This window comes from Rhododendron vialii, chromosome 7a (genome assembly GCF_030253575.1).
Source record: "Rhododendron vialii isolate Sample 1 chromosome 7a, ASM3025357v1".
Classification (NCBI taxonomy): domain Eukaryota; kingdom Viridiplantae; phylum Streptophyta; class Magnoliopsida; order Ericales; family Ericaceae; genus Rhododendron; species Rhododendron vialii.
In genome coordinates, this window is record NC_080563.1 from 18,013,386 (window position 1) to 18,034,751 (window position 21,366).

Here is a 21,366-nt window from a genome sequence, read left to right on the forward strand (position 1 = left end):
TAATAAGTCCATAATTTTTAAGCTTGAAATTGCCTACCCATAATTTTTAAGTTTGAAATTATCTTATTAAAAAATAAAGATTTTTTTTCACTTTTGGAACTGGCTTTTACACTTTTGAAAAAAGTACTTTTTCCAAAAGAAGCTAATTTTAAATTCAAATATAATAAAAATAAAAAATATATTTTAAATTTTTTTACACCGTTTTGAAAAATCTTAATGAAATTTATCAAATATGATCCATATTAGTAGAAAAATTATTTACATAAGTAGTATAATATTTGAAATTCTTTTTCTAAGAGTTCTTTTTCTCAAAAACTGGAACAGAGTCTCTCTCTCTCACAGCACTTCTGTAGTTAGACGATTCGGTAATACAATGTCAGAGACGGAGGATGAGAAGTTGTTGAAGGAGGCTAAGGAACTGCCGTGGGACGTTCGACTGTTCCACAAGAACTGGAAGGTGAGGAACGACGCTAACATCGACCTCGCAGCCCTCTGCAATTCCATCACGGATCCCGAGGATCCCCGCCTATGCGAATTCGGTTAGTTAGGGTTTCGTTTACTTTCCTTAGATATGAACTTTTTTGGTTTTTCGGTTAGTTAGGGTTTCGTTTACATTCGTTGCACAAGGATTCTTTTTGGTTTTTCGGTTAGTTAGGGTTTCGTTTGGATAATTGGTTGGTCAGGGCTGTTCTTTAAGAACACGATTGCGGATTCGAACCCGTCAGTGCAGGAGAGGGCTCTTGACGCGCTGATTGCGTACTTGAAAGTTGCCGATGCAGATTCTGCGTACTTCATTGTTTTTTGATTTCTTGTCTCATTTCTTTGTTGTATTACTTTTCGCATTTGATTTCTGGTTGGATTTGCAATTTCAATTTTCGTAGGGAAAGATATGCGAAAGAAGTGTGTGATGTAATTGCAGCAAAATGCCTGACTGGTAGACCCAGGACGGTCGAGAAGTTGCAGATGGTGTTTATGCTTCTCATAGAGTTGGAGTCTGTAGACGTTGTCTTGGTAGGTGATTTTGGACTATATTCTGAATCTCTACATCCTGTAGCAGTGCATCTGATGTTACAAGTTCGAAAGATAGTTAGCAGCTAGTGACATTATGAAACGGGAATATTTGGTGTGGAATTCTTTCACTAATGGCGAAGATCAACTGTAATATTTTCTAACTTTATATATTGCTTATGTATCTGCTTTGATGATGTGGCTTGACATTTTGTTTTCATAAAGTAATTGTTGGACAAATTAGGGAGTCAATAGACTTAGAAGACATTCTTTACTCTTAAATTCATAGTTGCAAGAAGTCCTATATGGGCAACATTGGAAAGTATATGTTATGATTTGTAGGTTATAGCTTTTGGAAGAGTTTTGTAGAGTCCTGATCTCTTCTAATCTCTTTTTTCGTTAAGAAGATGAAGGGTTATGTGGTACCACATGTATTTTACCTATACATTTTTGATAAGAAGTCCCATGTTTAAACAGTTTTTGTGTTTGCATGGCTAGTACTCTAATGTTTACGTCTTGGATTGCATTTACTTCTTCATTCCAAAAAAAACAAGGAATTTATGGATACAAACAGATCTAAGATTTTTTTAACTTGGTAGGAGAAAACAATCCAATGCAATGAAGAAAAAATCTAGAGAATGGAGTTTTGGTAGGAGAATTTGGAAAATAAGGGGCTGTTATTTCTGTCAGCATTTTCTGTTTGTGTGAAATTCTGCATATTGTGGGTGGAGCACTTTTAGGGAACAGAAAGTGACAGAGAAAGGAGTCCCCGCAAAGAACCCTCCCACTTGCCTCCGTCACTGAAGTGCATCCTTACTGAATCATTGTTCTTGTTTGTCTTTCCTTTTATGTTCATTTTATCAAATGAGGAGTGTCAAATAGTTATGACCGTTTGCAGGATGCTATGGAGAAAGCTGTTATGAAAAAGGTTGCTAAAGCAGTTGTTCCAGCCATTGATATCATTTTGCTAGCTTTAAGGTGAGCACGTGTTTGGTACGATGGAATCTTCTTTTGACTGTTCTTTACATCTCTTGCTGATTTGGGGACTCCTGTATGTTTTGGCATATATTAGTGAATTTGGGGTGAAGATAGTGCCCCCTAAAAGAATATTAAAGCTGTTGCCGGAACTCTTTGTCCACCGAGATCAAAATGTTCGTGCTTCATCCAAAGGATTAACACTTGAGCTGTGTCGTTGGATTGGAAAAGAAACAGTGAAATCAGTATTGTTTGGGAAAATGCCGAAGACAATGGTATGTTAGCTATTTTCTTGTAGTGGTGTCATTTACTACTTAGTTTTGTACTCCGGTTTAATTTTCGTTTTCTGTTCCTTTATTAAAGAAAAAAGAGTTGGAGGCTGAGCTTGTCAGTGTCTCTAGGATAGCTAGACCATCTCGCAAAATAAGGTAGCCTTTTCTTCTGGGAAATTACCATTTGTCTTCCTTGGTTCTATGATTTTAATTATCTTGTATTGCCCCCTTTCTTATCTATTATCATGGATCTGTTTCTTCCTCTTTCCGCATAACTTTGGTCAAGCTCATCCATTAGGCCCATTTTCTGCCTTTTAGTCGCTTTTGCTGCCTAGGCTACTGTACACTTGTTTATTTGACTGTTGACTTGGGATCTTAGTTGCAGGAATTGCCTACTAGGCGCTCCCGGCTGAGAAACGTGATGGGAGTGCGTTTCCCTTGAGACGGGATCGCGCTCCTACTGGAGATGGGAGCTTACGGGATTGGGGGGGGGGGGGGGGAAGAGAGCTGGTGTCGACCCCCGCTCCCACTTCGTGCAACTAAGCTTGGGATACGCTCGTTTTGTATGACTTTTTTCTTTGGACATGGGGACGTTGAGGATTTTTTCTTTAATGCTGTCTATTTATTTACGTCGCACGTGAAGCTTTGTTCATGTTGTACATTGCGAGGAACAAGGGCCATTATTAAGTGACTGCTTTTATTTAAAAAGAATAGTAGATCAAATTTTGGGAGCTTCTAGCAATCAAGAAATGGGTTCTTCTCTTTTTTAGTTGGACATGAATCAGGGGTTTGTAACCCAAGAAATGCATGACAGATATGTATCCTAAATTGCTAACCATATAGTATGTGTAAATGGATTCATGTAGTCATTTTCAGTTGGCTTGAGCCTCTAGCAGATTTGCTTGCAATTGAGGCTTATATGTGTCACTAATTCATTTCATACTGCACTTGTTGCTTCTGCGTTAGTTTTTTTTTTGGATTAAAGCTAAAGGACACCTCCACAAAGCACTTAAGTTTTTATTGAATTGTTGGTTGCTTTTTCCTCAGATCCGAGAAAAACAAGGAGCCAGAGGAAGAAGGTGTAGGCTTTGGTCCTTCTGAAGAATCTGTCACAGATGGTATGTGGTGGAGTCTGTAAAACTATTAGAACTTGTTTGTTTGGTTCTTTCGTTTTCTTCATCAAAGAGTTTGAGAAAAGCATATCGTCATGTTCATGACCATCGAATTTTGGTGATTAGCACTTGAAGTATTTTTGAATTTTTATTAATCTGCATTCAGTATCAATTTTTTTTGGCATTCAATGCTTGGACGGTTGGACCTAAGGACCTAACATACTTGTTTGTCAGCTCCTCAAGAAATTGAATGTGTTGAATCTGTTGATCCTGTGGTTGTATTGACTTTGGAGAAGGCAGGGTTGGGGGATGGAGTGGTCAGTGCTCTCAATCCTGTTTACTTTTTATTCAGCGACGTTAGATTATTTATTTATTTATCTTCTGTACTTCTTTTGTGTAATCGTGCTCTCAGTGAATAGCATGAAAGGCAATTTTGTTATGGGGTTCTTGATTGAAATTTTTGTGTGTGTTACTTCTTATCATTTAAAATCTTATGCATCTCAGAAAGCTGCCAAGTGGTCAGAGCAAAAGGTATCTGCGTCCAAACGTACCAAACTCAATTCACAGTTATGCATGGCTCCTGATTATATTGCAAAAATCCGCCAGTCACTTAAGAAGGTAAGTTCATTAATTTACAACATATCACGCTCAGTTTGTGAATCCTTTTGTTTTAGCAGGCACAACCAAGTCCTTTGTTTGTGATATTTCATTTCTGATAGCAGTTTTTCTTTTGTTGGTAATTTGTTGACACTAGTTGTCAGGTTATTAGGATGCTAATTGTTACAACTGGCAGCTCTTACATGCTTGATCACCACTCATAGAGATTTTCTTGGCTTCTGTCCAGAACTTATAAACACATGATCACGATTGTTGGCTTCCTCGTACTTTGTCACTGCATTTAAGGCATACCCTGAGATTTGACTTGAAGGGTGAATGCTGTATCTCGTCATCATTGTGCTTCTTTCTGAATTCCCTGCAAATGATACCTATCTGCTCTGCTAGTGAGCCAATTGATTGAGTCATCATGAAAATAGCATTATAATCTCTGGCAGAAGCTGCTTAAACAAAAATATTTTTCTGTGGATTGGCTTAAAACAAAATTCTTAATGGTCCTTGTCAGAATGTCATTTGCTCCTTCTGTCTTTTCTTCCGTCATTTTGTCCAGTCTTTTCTTGAGGTGGTTATTTTGGTTGCTTGGGTTTTAGGGTTTTTATTTGCTCCGAGAATTGATCCCATGCCATTGATCGGTAGATGGGATGATATTTCTAGATGAGGAGGGTTGTTCATCTTGGTTTGAAGAGTTTTGAGTTTCCTAAGATGGTGTGTACGGGAAACTAGTGATGGTGGTGGAATGAAAAGGTGGTTTTCAAAGCTCTATTAGATTGCGGGGAAGGGTGAGAGGCTGCAATAGATCTATCATAGCTGAGATAGAGGTAGCTGCAGTACCGTAGTAGGATGTTGGAGTCTAGAGTAGGGTGTTTTGTTTCAGTGAAGGCATCCTTGGTTTAAGATTACTTCTACTCTGACGTCTTGGGGTGGCGACAAGAATAGGTGTAAGGCAGTGCTGTTGGAGTTCGCTCTTGCCGGTTGTCGGCCTAGGGTGCTCTTGTCGAATTCCTTGTTACCAAAGCAAAGAACCAAATTGTTCTAAGGTGGGTAAGAATGAAGGCGGACATGGCTTTTTCCAACGGAAATAGAGTGATGGAATTTCTAGGTTGGTGTTTGTAGGGTCGATGGGGAGGTGCAAAACTGTTGACTGAGGCGGCCTCATTCGAGAAGGCTTGGGTTGAGATTGATCAATGGCAAAATGTTGTTTTGTTTAAAGGGATTCTATATAATCCACTGACAAGATTTCTGTTTGAATTATAATTTTGCTCAGCTCTGGAACTAAATAAATTGTTTCAATGTGTGACTGTAATCAAGATTATATGTTGAGCTCTTTCTTACTTGTTTTTATATTAGCTGATATTCTTATACTTATTTAATCTTGAACACTGATCCTATATTCCTACTTACGAATATAAATACACCTATCTCCGCATAAGTGTCCAAATTTTTAGTTTCTGTAGCTACAATTAGCTGAATATGCGAATCTGGCCTCTAGAGGCACCTGTCCGACGCCCATAGAGGAGTCTATGTAACATAGTTTCTGGGTTTTGGCTTCATTTATTGTTCTTTATTTCTCTCTTATTCTTTTTTCCTTTTCCATCTTTGTATTTGAGTTGTGTCCCGTCAGCTATTTATCTAAGACACTCTCTATTTGTTTTCTTTTCTGCTACTTTTTTTTGGCTACTCTACTATAAGTTTAAATACACATTTCTCGTGGTTCGTTTTGCAAAAGTCAGCAATGTTTCTACTTTACAAGTAATTAATGTTTTGACCCATCTCACACCCCAAAACTTTGTACACATGATTCTTTGAGCTTCAGTGATCAGTACTAACTACTAACTGAGTAAACATGATTCAGTTTTTATGGCAAATGAAGTTTCTTTTGGAAAATGCTTGTTGACGTTCTTGAATTTTGTGTTCTGATACTTGCTGCTTCAGATGCCTGATACCTGAACTGCCACCATTTCTTTGGTCGTTAATAGTTGGATTTCATAGTTGCTTCTTTTTGCATGTTGCTGTTTGCTTGTGTTTTGTCTTGTTTCATCATTTTGACTACTACGCCCTAATTTCTGAAACAGAGTCATGGAATTTTTATGCTTGCATTCTTGTAGTGCCTCAGTGATGAGACTCCAGAAGTGAGGGATGCAGCATTTGCTAGTTTGGAAGCAATGGATAAGGTACTTCTCGCTATATCACATTGCAGCTCGAGCCAATGTCATGTCTTCATTGTAAAATTTGATACCTTTTTGTTTCCGAAGTTAGAAGGACAATCATGGTTCACCTAGATTTACTGCTGCAACAATTCTTATTTCTCCTTTTTTCTCTCTTTCAGTGGGTTGGTGCGGGACCGTCAGAGGAATCGTTGGAGAAACTTGATGATGTTAGATGGAAGAATTTTCCGGAAATGAATGATTATAGTCGTGGTACAGTATGTACAAGCTCAGGTTTGGAATTATTGTCTATCCTGTTAACTTGCAGTCTTGCACATTGTTCTTCTGCTAAAAATTTGAACTTTTAATTTTTCTGCTTCAGAGTCTTATATTTACCAGGATGTATCAGTTACATTTCAAAATTCAGGTGGAAGAAACAATAATATGCTGGTGGGTTTCCTTCTCTCTCTCTCTCTCTCCTCCTATATGTAGTTCATATTGGATGACTAAGTGCGTCTCCCTCTCTCGATGTCTTTACATGTTATTCATCTATTGAACTGAGTTTGTTCTGTGATTTCGGAGGCTAGGGTTTGAATCTTGCTTCGATACGAATCTTGAATGAGCTGAAATTACTTCGAAAAGATCGTCTGATGAACTGCAGTGCAGGTAGGATCTGTCTTTGTTTTAGATCTCGAAGTTTGGTCATGTTCATTTTGGTATGCTCCATGAGCTAGGTGTTTTGCAGTATTGTGTAGTTTTTTTTTATCTTTTTCTTTTTGCATGCAGAGGCTTGGGTTTGAGTTTTGTCTCAAACACATGAATATAGTGGAATACTGCTTGAATGAAGACGTCCTTTTCATTTCGGATGGTATCGGCACTTTGTAGGTTTTGCATTCTTATTCTGTTTGTGCATGGTTGTCAACCAGTGGTGCGTTTTCCACCCCCTGTCCCCTCCCCTGATAGTTGAGTCTAGATTAGATTTTGATAAGGCATGGTCTTATGGGAGGTGTGTGTATGTAGTACTGAGGTGCCTAAGACCTGCTCACCTGTGGGTTACGACCCCAACTCATCCCCTTAGTGGAGATACCTATGCGTTAGCGGAAGTGTACAATCAGCTGAAAGTGTTCTCCATCGTACATCTTTCAAAGCAAGTGCATTAATCAAATGAAGCAAAAATCATTACACTAGAAAAGCCAACTGACTGTGTCATACCGTATCAAAAATAAATTTATAAAACCTTGGAGGTAACTACTACTATGTAGAATAATGGTCATTACCAAGTGTTGATCTACAGGGAGTCAGGGACAGATTGGTTAAGTTATTATAAATTTGATTAACTTCTAGTTTAGTACTGGAAGAAAGAGTTTGACTGATTGGTTTGATTTGAAGAACTAAATAAACTAAAGAGAAATTTATTAAAAGGTTTGGAAACTGATGGAAGAAAGTCTAGGGTCTAGAATCCACCCTAACCGCATAACCATGTATCGCATAGACTGGGTTAACACTCAAATCGCAAATCACTATCGCTAGGGCTTGCAATCCCTAACGATAGTGGACAAGTAGATTTTTACAATCCGCCAATCAGCATGGACTATCCCATCCCATGGCACGGACCATCTCACTAGCGTGGTTTGGCCGCCTAACGGCACGGTCTGTCTCGCGAGCATAACCCATCGCAGTCACCCATAGACAATGAAAGCCATTATGTGAACGGTAATTTGAAAACCCAGGATACAAATACTCAACCAGTTGAAAGATTTAGAAACCATTCCATTGAATTCATGAAAGGAGTTCTGAACATATAATCCCATCCAAATAAAACCCTAGTCTGTACAAAAACACGGATAATTGTTACGGAGCTTCATCTCCCCCCTAGACACGTGTTTAGCCGGCCATCTATGCCGAAGTCCACAAGCTCCTTTTTCTTCTGTTTCCAGCCGAACTCCCCTTTTGTGCAGCCCCTTTTCCTCCTTTTTATATGTGCTGCCTGGTTGTTTCTGTAATGTAATGACTTAATGCGTGGCCCCCATTCAAGCAAACCCTACTTTTTTCATACAAGTCTGCTGAGAATCGGAATGAGGAGAACATAATTCTTTCCATCTCAAAAACTCTCCCAATTGGATTTGACCTCGTTGACCTATAGCACCTTTTCCCAGTACACATTGCAAGTCTTTGGTCTGATTCAAGAGTAAACCAATTTCTTCTAAGTGAATTAAATTAATCAATGGACCCACCCATTAAATTGGTATGATTCACTAGGCATTGAACACCGTGTAACAATCCGTAAACTTGTGAACCAACTTCGCCCAATCGAGTGTAAATAAAGCCCATTAATATGTTATGCCTCCAAATATCTACAACCACAAGAAACACATCACTAATCTCCAAGTAACAATATCAACGGACTTAACAAGGATAAATTAGGGGGTGCTTATGTTAATATTTATGCGCCTATCACTAATCCATGGCTCAAGTTTACAGTTGCGAATTTATATAAGAATAGTACATGTTTCATAGGATACAAGGTTGCTCATGATGTTTCAAAAACAACAAAAGCACTTCCAACACACGGCAAGTGTATGCAATTCTTCATACAACTTGTCTACATATCCCAAATGTCTGATGCACTCTGTATGTATGACCCCTAGGAAAACATATAGGAAGTAATCGCAATCGGTAAACTTGTGAATAATGGCCCTTACCCTTTTGTGTAGTCTGGGGCCTTGAGGCAGCATGCTTAAAGCTTGTTTGCTCTATTAAACCGGCACTTCGAAGTCGTATGGCCTGCCAGGCTGTACTCCTTTTATGAACGGTTTGGATCATCGAAATATAACCCGAAAGGCTCCAAACTAGTCCTCATTTTAACCTTAAAATGAGGACCTTCAATGCGACCTCATAGTTTGGAGCCTTTTGGGTTATATTTTGATGATCCAAACCATTCAACTTGTTTAAAATATGTTTTTAAGGGTACATGCGAGAAATCGGCTCAAAATATAAATGGGAAGTGCCTGATCCAAACATTTTTTTACATAGAACAGTTCCTGTCAAGCTTTATGAAAAACTGTTTGGATCAAGCACTTCCCGATCATATTTTGAGCTGATTTCTTGTGAGTACCCTTAAAAACATGTTCTAAAACAAGTTGAACGGTTTGGATCATCATAGTATGACCCAGAAATGGGAAGTCCGCATTTTAACAAAATGAGGGATCCCTTAGTAGAAGGGGACTGTATACACACACACATATGCCATTTGTCCGATAGCCTGCAGCATCATTTCTAGTCAAGAGCAAAATCATGAAAGCAATAGTCAAAAGTAATATCCTCCTTTTGGTCATTTCTACTTTTGGTCACATCAACACCAAAAGCAAAGGCAAACAAGATCATCAGAGATAGCAAGCACCTGCTTGGGTCGTTTCTCCACCGAAAGAGAAAAGTTACAAGCTTTAGTCACATGGTTGAGTCACCTAGCATTTTTAATTATCTAAGGTCCTTCCTCCGTAAAAGGGACCGAGAGTTATGTAGTAAAGGAGGTCAAGTTTTAGAAGTTCAGTTTTCTCTTGTAATTTCATAGTCTAGCCAGTAATAAGCCGAGTTTGATTATACTCCAGCTTTCCTACCCATATAAAGTTTGTAAACCCATCAATTCATGTACTGTTTCAGATTCGGCAATTAAGTTCAGCCAATTTTGGTAAGTGCCTTGCCTACTTTAATTATTCTACAATTTGATACTTATTTTAGGTTTACTCTCTAAACTAATCTAAGTGTTTTGATTAAATTATGTTTTGCTTTTCATTTCTTCTGATTCTTTGATTACTTAAGTAATAATTACTTAGTGCTTCCATTATCATTTCATTCTTAAAGTAATCAACCAGTGATTCCCCGATTCTCTAGTGCCCCATTAGTTTACTCTGTCTCCATGTTCTTCCATTGTGTCTGTGCTTCCGCCCCCTCGTGGCATCATGTTTGAACTGCAGATAAAATAATAATAATTGTTTACCAAGTAAAAATTCTCTAATAAGAAAATTTCGGATAGAATTTTGATTTCCTTTAATATATGCAATATCAAAATAGAAAATACTCAAAATTGACTGCCATCTAGCAAAGATTTGTTTACTAGCTATATTTTTAACATCTTTTTCTAAGACATATTTAGCTCTTTTACCATTTACTCTAACTAAAAACTTTTGGTTTAATATATCATCTTGAATTTTGAAATGCATAATACAATTGCTAAAATCTATTTTTTAATAGTACTATAATTGCTTTGTGCTTTATTCCAAAGACCAGAATGGAAACGAACAATTTGTTCCGAAGAAGTAGGATTGACTTTTTGGAGAAGGATATCAGAAGCATCGATTTGAATAATTTTGAAAGAATTGACTGTATGTATACCAAGACAGGGCAAAGTCTTGACTTTTTTTTTTGACGTTCTGGACTAGAGAAGTATGTATGGATGACCAAGGAGGAGGATTGTCTCTTAATCTTTCAAATAAGGGTTGACATGTCTTCCTAAGATCTTTATAAAATTCTGCTATATAATTTAAAGATCCTATTTTTTCTGTGTATCTGATTTTTATCCGTAATTCCGTCAGGAAATTTATCGGCAAATTGGATTGCAAAAGAGAATATACACACATTTATTATATATGTATATGTATAACAAATTGGATAAAATACACACACACACACATATATACACACGGGGCAGTTTTACCCACACAAATTTTAATACAACTTTTAACACAAGATCTCAGTCATTCATTGCAATGGCTGAGATTAGAATACACTCTCTCCTCCCTCCCCATCTCCTCCCCTTATCCTCCCTCTCTCCTTTCCCACCACACAACCCACTGTTCCCAGACCCAACTCCGGCCGGGACCTCCATCTCCGGCGACCCCCTCTCTCTCCCTCTAAGAAACAAAACAAAACAAACTGGAAAAAGGGGGAAAATAACGCCACCGTTTGTGGCAATCGGAGAAAAGACCCGAAATAAAAACCCAGAAAAGAGAATATTATTACTATCATATATATAGTGTTCCTGTTGTCCACTTCCGAAAGCACCACCCCACCCTGAACAGCGTCGGTGTCGCTGGATCCGCTGTTGTGTTCACCGCGGCGAGCTTTTTGTGTTTTATTTTGAGTTTTCCTCGTTTCGCCGTCACCAGATCCGCCCTGAACAGAGTCGCTTTCGCCGAATTTGATTTTATTTTGAGTTTCTTTCGGGACTGATTTGACAGATTAATGTTGGAGTTGCCGACATTCATTTAAAATTAAACTTGATAATGTTCAATGAAAGATAAAGTTGCAGACATTCGCCGGAGATGAAGGTGCCGACCGGGGTTGGGTCTGGGAACGGTGGGCTGTGTGGTGGGAAAGGTGAGAGGGAAGGATTAGGTGAGGAGATGGGGAGGGAGGAGAGAGTGTATTCTAATCTCACCCATGGAAATGAATGGCTGAGATCTTGTGTTAAAAATTGTGTGGGTAGAACTGGCCCGATATATATATAAATATATGTATATATATATATATGTATATATACACACACATATATACACATGGCGTGTCCCCCATCGTGTCCGTATCCCCATTTTTTTAGAATTTTCTTGTCTGTATGCGTGTCCGTGTCCATGCTACATAGTTGTCATCCATTCTTTTTTTCTTTGGTTAGATTTGTTCCTTCTGTAGGGAAAACCATTTCTTCCACCGTTCAAATATTGAGAGCACATTGGGTTGTTCTATGGAAATCATATTGTTCGACTGTGCTTTACCAAGAATTCTAAGCAATCAACACAATGCAGCCTTAGGCAGGCTCGCTTATATCAGTCCGTGAGCTATGTGAAGTGCCATATTAGCAGATAAAGAGAGTCAGAGACCCTTATTTCTAGCCTGGTTTGCTTTTTAGCTGCACTCTTTGAGCCTTCATTGTATCCTTATAAGGTGTTCAACGTCTTTCAGTATCTTGTACCATATCGTAGAATAGGTACTGTTAACCGTTTGATAAATTTTTTCTTTGGCTTAATGGAAGAGTTCACTTGCTGATCCCAAAAAAAAAAAGAGTTCACTTGATGTACTTCTTGACAAGTACTTTTTACTTGTTTTTATTTGTCCTTTTGAATTATATCCCATGTATTTAGTAGCACTCTCGATGTAAGCTTATCTCGTCATTTTAGATTACTCTTTCTAGTTTTTTAATCGTGAGAAGAGGAACACGAGATATAGGAACTTGTATAACAAAACCATGCCTTTCATCCCAATCAAATGAGGTTAGCTATATGAAATCCTTTTTCTTCATTCTGCTCAAACAAAGGTTGTATTCCTGTTGAATTCAAGATTTTCTTTTTTCTGACACACATCTCATGTCGACCCCTCCCCCTAGCGTCTTCTTTAAGGTTATCACTCTTCCTTAGAACCTTAATCTATTCTCTCTACTTATTGTAGTCCCCTCGTCATTCCACGAATGTTGTCATTTCTCTTTTATCACTTGTAGTCCCTGCTACACGTCCATCTAACAATCTCATCTCAGCTACTCTCCTTTTATTTGTTTATCTTGCCCGACATTCTGTCCCATCGCATTGCTGGCAATGTAGTCCTATAATTTTCTTTCTATTATGTGGTATATGTTGTTCGCTTAATTTGCCAGAAGCTCCCTTCCACTTAGCCAACCTGCTTTAATTATGAGTTGCATAATCCCAGATTTCCACATTACTGTTAATAACTGAATCTAGCGGGTGAAATTGTTCACTGGCATCTCATGTTTTTCGATCTTCACTATTGCGCTATTGCTACTTCCATTGGCACTCTTATGTATTTTACTTATGGTTAGTTTTGTTCCTACTCTTACCTTAGTTTGAACATTTTTTACTCTAACCCTTCTCAAAAGAGGGTAAAATATGTAGGAATATAGACATACAGGAATGATGTATTGTAATGCGCAATGTCCATTTGAAGTGCTATAGGTATCCTTCAAGAAGTTGTTAATATATTTCTCATCTTTAACCTGTATTCAGATTTGGCTTTTTATTGTTTCTTGTCTATGCACATTGGATTTTCTAATTTGTTTTTTTGGAAGTTTCCTGTGCTAAAACATACATTTATACGGAAAAGAGGTAGCAATGCACACACAAGTAGCATCTGTGATAGCAAAAAGGGTTGTTGATTCTTTTCTTGCTTCTGGATATGAGTGACCTTATGCATTTGTAGAATATGCTTGAGCTATACAGCCTATACCGTACTTGAAGTCGGTTGTTTTACTATTGTGTTGTTGAGTCGTATGTTCATAATGCTAATTGACATGGATATGTTAATGCTGAACTTGAAGTCGGTTGTTTTACTATTCCTGTATGCACACAAGAGTATGTGAGACAAGTACTCTAGAGTTATACATTCACTAATTTATTCACTATGTTTTATCTTTTCTTTGCTATTGATTGGTAGATCGAGTTTCTGAAAACATCTTTCATTGGAAAGCAAGAATCATGGGTGATCCAGACAGTCCTTATGCTGGTGGAGAGTTTCTAGTTGACATCCATTTCCCTCTTAATTATCCATTTGTTCCACCTAAGGTATTGCATCAACTCTGGAGTATATCCTTGTGCTTTGAGGTGCTCTTGCATACTTTTCACACCAAAGTTAATTATTCGGACGAAAGTAGGTTGGGGTTATGTTGCAATGTCAGAAATTGTTTAGTGTTGGGCATGCTTGACTTCATTTTATTTGGTTAACTTTTCTATTTTAGGACATTATGGCCCGACCTCGATTTTCTATTACGGAAGTAATATTTTCATAATATATTTAAATATCCGTGGCCTGTTTCTTGGTTTGGGTACTTCTGATTATTTCGAGATGGTTCCCATTAGACTCTGCATACAGGCACTCACAAAAGAGAAGCGAAAGGAATCAGAGTAGCACATGGATTGTTGCCACTCTAGAGTGATTGAGAAGCAAAAGTTAGAAAATAGTTGCACCTTCAATTCTGTTTCTTCCACGTATTCTCTACCTGGGCTTATAATGGTGGATTAATTTTTATAGCTTTATTCATGGTAAAAGGGATGTAGTAATCAGTCTGATGATATTTGACACGAAGAATTTGCCTTCAAGTTTGTTATTTGTCTAGTGTTGATCCCTTGATGTAGCCATTTTGACCATGTAAATAAAGAACAATGGGACTGATGAAATGCCAACGTTCATCTTAACAAAGGAATATATGGATGATTGACGTTTTTTTTTTCCTGAACGGCAAAAAAGAAATTTTATTAATCATATGTAAGGATTACCAATGGCATCACAATGCGGGGAAAGCATCCCAATTAGGTTACCAAACCACACGACAATCATATGCCTTTCGAGACCTAAAAAGAAGTTGATAAGAAATGAACCAATACAAACAGATCGAACTTCCAAAATGAAAAGATAACATCACCCCAAAAATGGATGACTGAATAGTGCCACAGTCCCCCAATCATAAAAAAGCATTAAGCTTTCTGCGATTTCTACTAAGAAACAGATTTGAAGCAGCAGCAGTTTGATGAAGCAACAATCCTTTGAAGCAGTCCGTTGATTTGACGGTGTATGATACATAAAGTGTTAAATCGAGATTTGAGGTTAACAGGGACGATTTTGGTGATGTGCTAATGTTGCATGTTCTCTTGGCAGCAGCATAGTTATGATTATCTGGAAGTCGAAGGGTTGCTATTGTGTGTAGTGTGCGGTGTGTTGGGGACTTGGGGTTATTTCTTATTACTGCAATACTGCAGACTACATTGCAATATGTACCACAATGAAGGAGCATTTTAGGATGCGAGTGTGTGGTGTCTATCTGAATGGGTAGATCCCATCAACTTCTTTCAATTGAGGTTACTTATTGTCGTCGCTGTTTTATCTATCTTATTTCATATGGTTTGTTGTTTGGGTTCGTTTTCGGGTTTGTCTTAAAGATTAGATTCTTATGTAGCTTTTTGAGTTGCTTTGGCTATGTTGATATGCTTCACTTTCATCTGTGTACGTGTGTTTTTAAAATATCGTTTGGTACTCAACACATGCCAACACAGGTTCGGTCATTACAATGTGTCTCCATTTATCCCCTAATGTCTTTTTTCGGGACACATAATTGATCAGAATACCACAATATAGTCCAGAATAAGGGGATCCCCATTGTGGTGTCCCAGTGCCCCATGGTACCCTATACATTTTGAAAGTTTGAGCAAGGAATCTTGCTTGCATACGCTTGAATGCTGAACCCAGGTGATATTTCCTCTGCTAGTGCCTAAGATACATGCACTGCAGTTTCGGTGTTTGGTGGGTCGTGTCCAAGGTGAGAAGTAATTCCCATGTCAAGGAGATGGATATATGGCAAAATAATCAAATTCCTTAATATACTTGTGATTTCTTGGTAAATGGTGTTTAAGAGGTGCCATAGAGCATTCTGCGCATCCTATGATAGAGATTTGTGCTTCCTAGGCAAATGTCCAACTTAATTGCCGGTTGCATATCCTTTACCCATACCCAATTGTGGTGTCTGACATGGGTACTTCATACGTTTAGAAGAGTTGATGTAATGTAAGCCCTTTTGGTTGAGCTCCCGTGGTGGTTATTCTGCCTCTGGTTATTTGTATTGATTACCTGCATGTACTTGAACCCTGCCATTCACATTGATTTTTCCAATTCATAAAAAGGTTGATGTTAATCAAGTTTTGGAGGCAGCAGTGGTGCTGGTGACAAATTAGTGTGTATTGGTGGTAATGGCTTGCTAATATGGTTGCTGCTGTTTTGGGTCCTCATAGGTTGGCCAGACAAACTGTTGGAGTAACCCTTATTGTCATTCTGTTAGAATTTAGTGGTATTGCTGGAAGGTTGGACCTGTTTGTATCATGTGACCATGTGCTATAGTTGGTGGCTCTTAAATCTTCTGGGCAGGTGGGTAATGACATCTCCTTTTGCATATGTTGCCCGACCTTTCTAAACGTATACAGTAGCTGTGTCATACATTTGACAATTGGGTTGTTTGGGATACGTGTCTGAGATGAGTCATTGAGATGCTAGGATCCTTTGTTTAAAGAAAGAAAGTGATGCAGGACAAACTAAATGGTGACCCTGATCCTAACGCCAGTTCATGAGAGGTTGTTAGGGTGCCTAATGTCTAAAACAATTCAACTGCAAATTGCAAGATGGTGCCTAGAATGCAATGACGGAATGACCTATGGAGTCTGCTGCCATGAAATAGGACTTGTCGATGGTACAACTTGATTTTGTGAGGTCCAAAATGTGCTCTTCCTTGAAATTGAACTTAGAGATTTGTTAATCTAGTTTTGTTGAATGACTGCATCTTTGTATTGTACTGAATAACTAGCACTGCTCAAGTGCTTAAGCCTTAGAGCTTTTCTATAAAGCTTTTACCTCCGTTTTTTATTTTATGGACTGCATCCTTATCTGTTCGTAACATTTATGAATTGTGAAAATGGTATTTTACTATTTTGATTAGCTTTGAGTTTATAAATAATCGTGTGGGGTACAACCGTACAAAGATAATGTAAGATATCTTAACCACGGATTTTAAGTCCATCTCTCATTCTTTAGTTTCCGAACCAAATTTCCCATTGACAAGCTTGTTAAAAGTGTAGTTAATGAATTTGGCAGGACATATTGCGGGTGGATGGATTCTGTAGCACGTGTCATGGCAATTTGCCTCTTTAGTGTGTTCTGCATCCTCGGGCTTACTCTATGCATTTTTAGCTTTTTTATTGGAAGGAATGAACTTTGTGTCTGTTGAAGATTCTTGGATGCACTTTCCTGTGCATATTTTGCCATGAAGCTAGAGCTTGTTCCTATCAGTTAGCCTAGCCTTTGTTGCCAATGCCATATAAACATAGGTATGGTGTTACCAGTTTAACTATCAAGTCACGTACCAAAAATTGTTACGCCAGTGCTACGATGCAACACTGTTAAGAGGTGAAACTGCCGCAATTGGAAACGAGAAAGCATATAGCTATGTGAATAGGTATGGTTATTGCCATCTGACTGACATATCATGGGAACAAATACATCCTTTCGCATAAGTTGTGTGGTTATTTTTGTGGTAGGTTTTTCTGTTATTGTATTGTAACCGTGCAATAGACACTGCAATGGATTAAAAGCACCTAAATAATGGCAAAGCAGTTTTGCAATGTCCTTCTATGTGATTTGAAACAATCGAAAATTCTCACAAATTCAATTGTAACCTGTTGGTTGTTACTTTTTTAATATCATGCCCAGGTTGGTCCTCAGCCTTAGGACACTTCAGGACTCGGTGAATTTCTCTACTGACTTTTCTTATTTTGCATTAAAGCATGATAATTTTTTGTTGAGATGGAGTCTTACAAGTTCTCCTTGGGAAGGACTTTTGCTTCGGATAGGAATATCCTCGAACTTATTGGAGTGGATTGTCGTTCCTACTCTGTTTCATGTTGCTTTAGTTGTTGATGATATTTTTGATTGGTGTATGTTCACATTGTCATTGATTTGTGGTGTTGTTGAAAATGACATTGACAATTATATTTGAATGTCCTCTAATATGCTTCCACGGTCGATCTCCTTGGCACTTGACTAGGGAAGCAATTTATTTGTCAAGGAGATTGTTAGAAAAAGTATATATAAAAGAAGAGGGATTTTCCATATGGTTTTCATAGATGCCTAGGGAAATTATATGATCGGTTTTGGAGCGAAAGAGAGTGACAAAAGGGTATATTGATGTGATTAGAGACATGTATGAAGGTGGTGTCACTACGATTAGATCACCGGAAACGAGTGAATTCCAAGCACAGTAAGTTTACACCAATGATCTGTTTTGAGTCCTTACTATTTGCCTTAGTTATGGACAAGTTGGCTAACATATTCAAGATGATATCCCGCGGTGTATGTTATTCGCAGCTGATTTTGGCTTAGTGGACGAAACCGAAAGAGGCGTTAATGTTAAATTAGAAGTTTGGAGAGAAGCATTGGACTCAAAAAGATTTAGGATAAGTAGGAGTAGAACTGAGTTGTTGAGTAGAACTGAGTATATGGAGTGTAAGTTTAGTGACAATAGTAGTGTCCATGTAGAAGAAGTGAAGATTCAAGATCAGGAGATATTCAGAAGTGACCATTATTATAGAACTGCTATAGGACCAGCGATGCTATATGGGACAAAGTATTGGCCTATCAAGAAACAATAAGTAAGATCAGTGTAACTGAAATGAAAATGTTACGATGGGTGTATGATAAGATTAGGTGAGATAGTATTCGCGACAAAAACATTCATTATATAATAGGATACCTCTAGAAGATAAGTCGAGAGAAAATAGACTACGATTGTTTGGACATATCTATCACAAACCTGCAAGCGCAGTAGTTAAGAGGAGTGACATGATAGTAGTTGATAAAAATTCTAGTGGGGAGAGGAAGACCTAAACTGACTTTGGAAGTTGTTATACGGAAGGATTTGAGCTTACTAAATTTAAGTGAACTGGTAACCCTAGAGAGCACAATGGAAAAATAAGATTCACGTAGCTGACCTCAATTGATTCAGATAAAAAGCTCGGTTTGGTCCTTCGATATGCAATGTCTAATGTATTTGGTTTCGATGCTTATGCATGGAAGAAAGGTTTATAAGGTTTAAAAATGTATACCTTTGGTGAATACCAGTGGTATCCACTGGTTGCATATGTGGGAGACTTAGGATCATATAGTGCGGAGTACTCTTGTTCCTTTTCTGTGAATGCTGAAATGTATCTTAGTGTTTGCATACTTGCACTTTTATCCATTTGAATGTGCGTGTATGTGGGTTGTGTGACGTCATGTTTGATTAGTATTATCTCATAAAATTGATGCCAAAGCTCAGATTGAATCTTGATCAATCCAGTACTTAGCGGAAACTGCTGTCTTTATCATATGGGATCTGAAACTTTTATTTTGACATATTTCTCCCATCTTGTCATCCAAACGAAGCTCTAATTTGATGATATACCCTCTCCTTATATGAGTGTAAAACTGTCCTGAAATAATCATCTCTCTCTTCGCTGGATACAAAAGCATGATCTACTACCCTTTTTTAGTGAATCTGATCACCAAGAGTTTACTGCAAAATTTTCATGATAAGTAAACTGAGTTCTATGTACTTTCGATGGTATCTGCAGGTTGCATTTGAGACAAAGGTTTTTCACCCTAACATAGACATCACTGGCGACATTTATCTTGGTATTTTGGAGCAGTGGAACTGGAGTCCAGCCGTTACTATGACCGAGGTAATTGTTGTATAACTTGTCAAATGTGTTTTAAGCTTGAATTTGTTCACGACTTTTGAAATCTTGACTGCAATAAACTTTTACTCTTAGCATTAATATAGAATGTGGAATATACTTCGTGCTATGAACACCATGACTGCAATACATGTACAGGATGTATACCATACCTTTTGCCATGCTAAGTATTATGACTGCAATACCCTAACATACTTTTCTAATCGTGATTACTTGTAATCGTATTTGGTGTTATGAACAAGAGGACTCAACTAATACATCGATCAGTAAGGTTCTGTCTTTGCTATTTTCAGTTCACAGAAAACAAGAAGCCTCTTTTCATTTACTTACTAACAAACATGTTAGGTGCGGGTTGGCACCAAGGGTGGCCGGAGGTGATGGGGAAGGAAAGAATGAGAACTTGTTTCTTGTACCATTTTGCGAAAACAAAACATTTTGTCAGATGTGATTTCATTTTTAGTCTTGGCCTTCTTGTGTATGTGTCAAAAGTTAGTTGGTCGGGTTTGTCCCATGGAGATGCCTTGAACCCGTGTAACAATCAAAAGTAGTACGAAGGAAACCAAAACTTGTGGTTCTTGCTTCTTGAGAATGCTTGCCATACAAATTCACTTCGGTGGGACAAAGCAACACAACAATTTATGGTGGTGTTGCCTTGTGGAAAGTGGATGTACACCTTTTGCTTTGGACTGGATGGGGGATTTAGGTTCAATCAAAGTGAAACATCAAGCTTTTTCTGTTGGCATTGAGTTCTCGATATTGACGTGTTGGATTGTTGTTCGGACCACCTTAGAATGATTTCTCTACTGTGCCTTTTTTGACCTAACTGTTAGCCAAACAGTTTCTTGATATTCTTGAGAATTGAGATAGATTCCAGCTAATGTTTTGGGCTTTATTTTTGTTCCCAGCCGAGCACACTATGAACCCCAAGTCTGTATAATGGATTATGAGATTGCAGCATTCTAGTTAGGTTTTGTACTGATTTGGTATTGAAATCTCATCATTTGGTGTGTATGACGGGTCGAATTCAAAAGAAAATTACTGCATATCGACACAAAAGAAGAGAAGATTTGAATACCATGGGCTGGATTCACGTCTGGGATCCAGCTGAATTAGATATGAATTTTTTTGGATCTCTAAACTATTTGGGTGTTATTAGTGCTTCTTGTTACTGGTGTATGAAATGTCTCTGCACTTAACTTACAGGTGTTGCGCTCCATTTGCACTCTGTTAAGAAACCCGGATCCTGCTTACTTTTTCGTGCCGAAGATTGCTGAAATGTACAACACAGAAAGGAGCAAGTATGAGAAAACTGCCAGGAGCTGGACCCTGATGTATGCCATGGGTTAAGGTGCTGCTATGTGTAACCGGAGAGAGGGTTTGTTCTTTTAGCTATGATGTATGATTCAAGTGTGTGATCTTGTTTGTCTTGTCGTTAGCAGTATTTGATCTCTCTTCCCAATCCACCACCTTGACCGAATTAAACAAAAAACTTGAAGTTCCGTTAATGGAGTGGCAGGGGAGTTGATAGAAGTCTTAAACCTGAAGATTGATTAGACTGACTCGTTTGTAGAGCTGACAAATGAATCAAACAGTTCAGTTTAAGTTTAAGCTTCTGTTCAATTTGTTAAAAGCTTGTTTGGGATTGAATTGTTGCATGAACAAACCAAGATCAAACTTGTTTCTGAAGTTCAAAGTCTTAAATCCAAGCAGCACACTCTGTAACTCGCCCTGATAAGTTTACCGAGTTTGCATGAGCTATTTTTCACCAATGGAATCGATTGGCTTGGTTGGGGAATTAATCTGCTGACATCGGAGGGAGTCGGGAGGTGGAGGAATTAGAACTCTTAAGATGGACGGGGGAGGGAGAGGCAGTTGTTTCATTCGTTGACCCGGAACTAGGTACAGCCCGACTACATGAAATGAATCTAAAATATATTGATTAAAAAATTTGAGCTCGAACGAAATGAATCTT

General features: G+C 38.1%; 1 protein-coding gene across 6 annotated transcripts; it reads left to right on the forward strand.

Moving 5' to 3' along the window:
• The first annotated feature begins 298 nt into the window (after window positions 1–298).
• Window positions 299–21,024, forward strand: LOC131333846 (ubiquitin-conjugating enzyme E2 11-like). Of its 6 annotated transcripts, XM_058368615.1 has the most exons (16): window positions 299–539; window positions 684–786; window positions 882–1,011; window positions 1,907–1,986; window positions 2,081–2,258; window positions 2,347–2,411; window positions 3,303–3,373; window positions 3,602–3,684; window positions 3,872–3,985; window positions 6,088–6,153; window positions 6,309–6,420; window positions 6,509–6,576; window positions 6,714–6,792; window positions 13,561–13,688; window positions 19,272–19,379; window positions 20,598–21,024. In XM_058368615.1, the coding sequence occupies exons 1-16, from the start codon at window positions 374–376 to the stop codon at window positions 20,739–20,741; spliced, it is 1,695 nt and encodes a 564-aa protein (XP_058224598.1). In that variant the 5' UTR covers window positions 299–373; the 3' UTR covers window positions 20,742–21,024. The 6 variants fall into 6 exon arrangements, with proteins under 6 accessions (XP_058224598.1, XP_058224600.1, XP_058224599.1 ...); XM_058368616.1 differs by lacking the exon at window positions 684–786 and having other exon boundaries at window positions 396–539; XM_058368617.1 differs by lacking the exons at window positions 1,907–1,986; window positions 2,081–2,258; window positions 2,347–2,411; ... (1 more) ...; window positions 3,602–3,684; window positions 3,872–3,985 and having other exon boundaries at window positions 333–539.
• The last annotated feature ends 342 nt before the right edge of the window (window positions 21,025–21,366 follow it).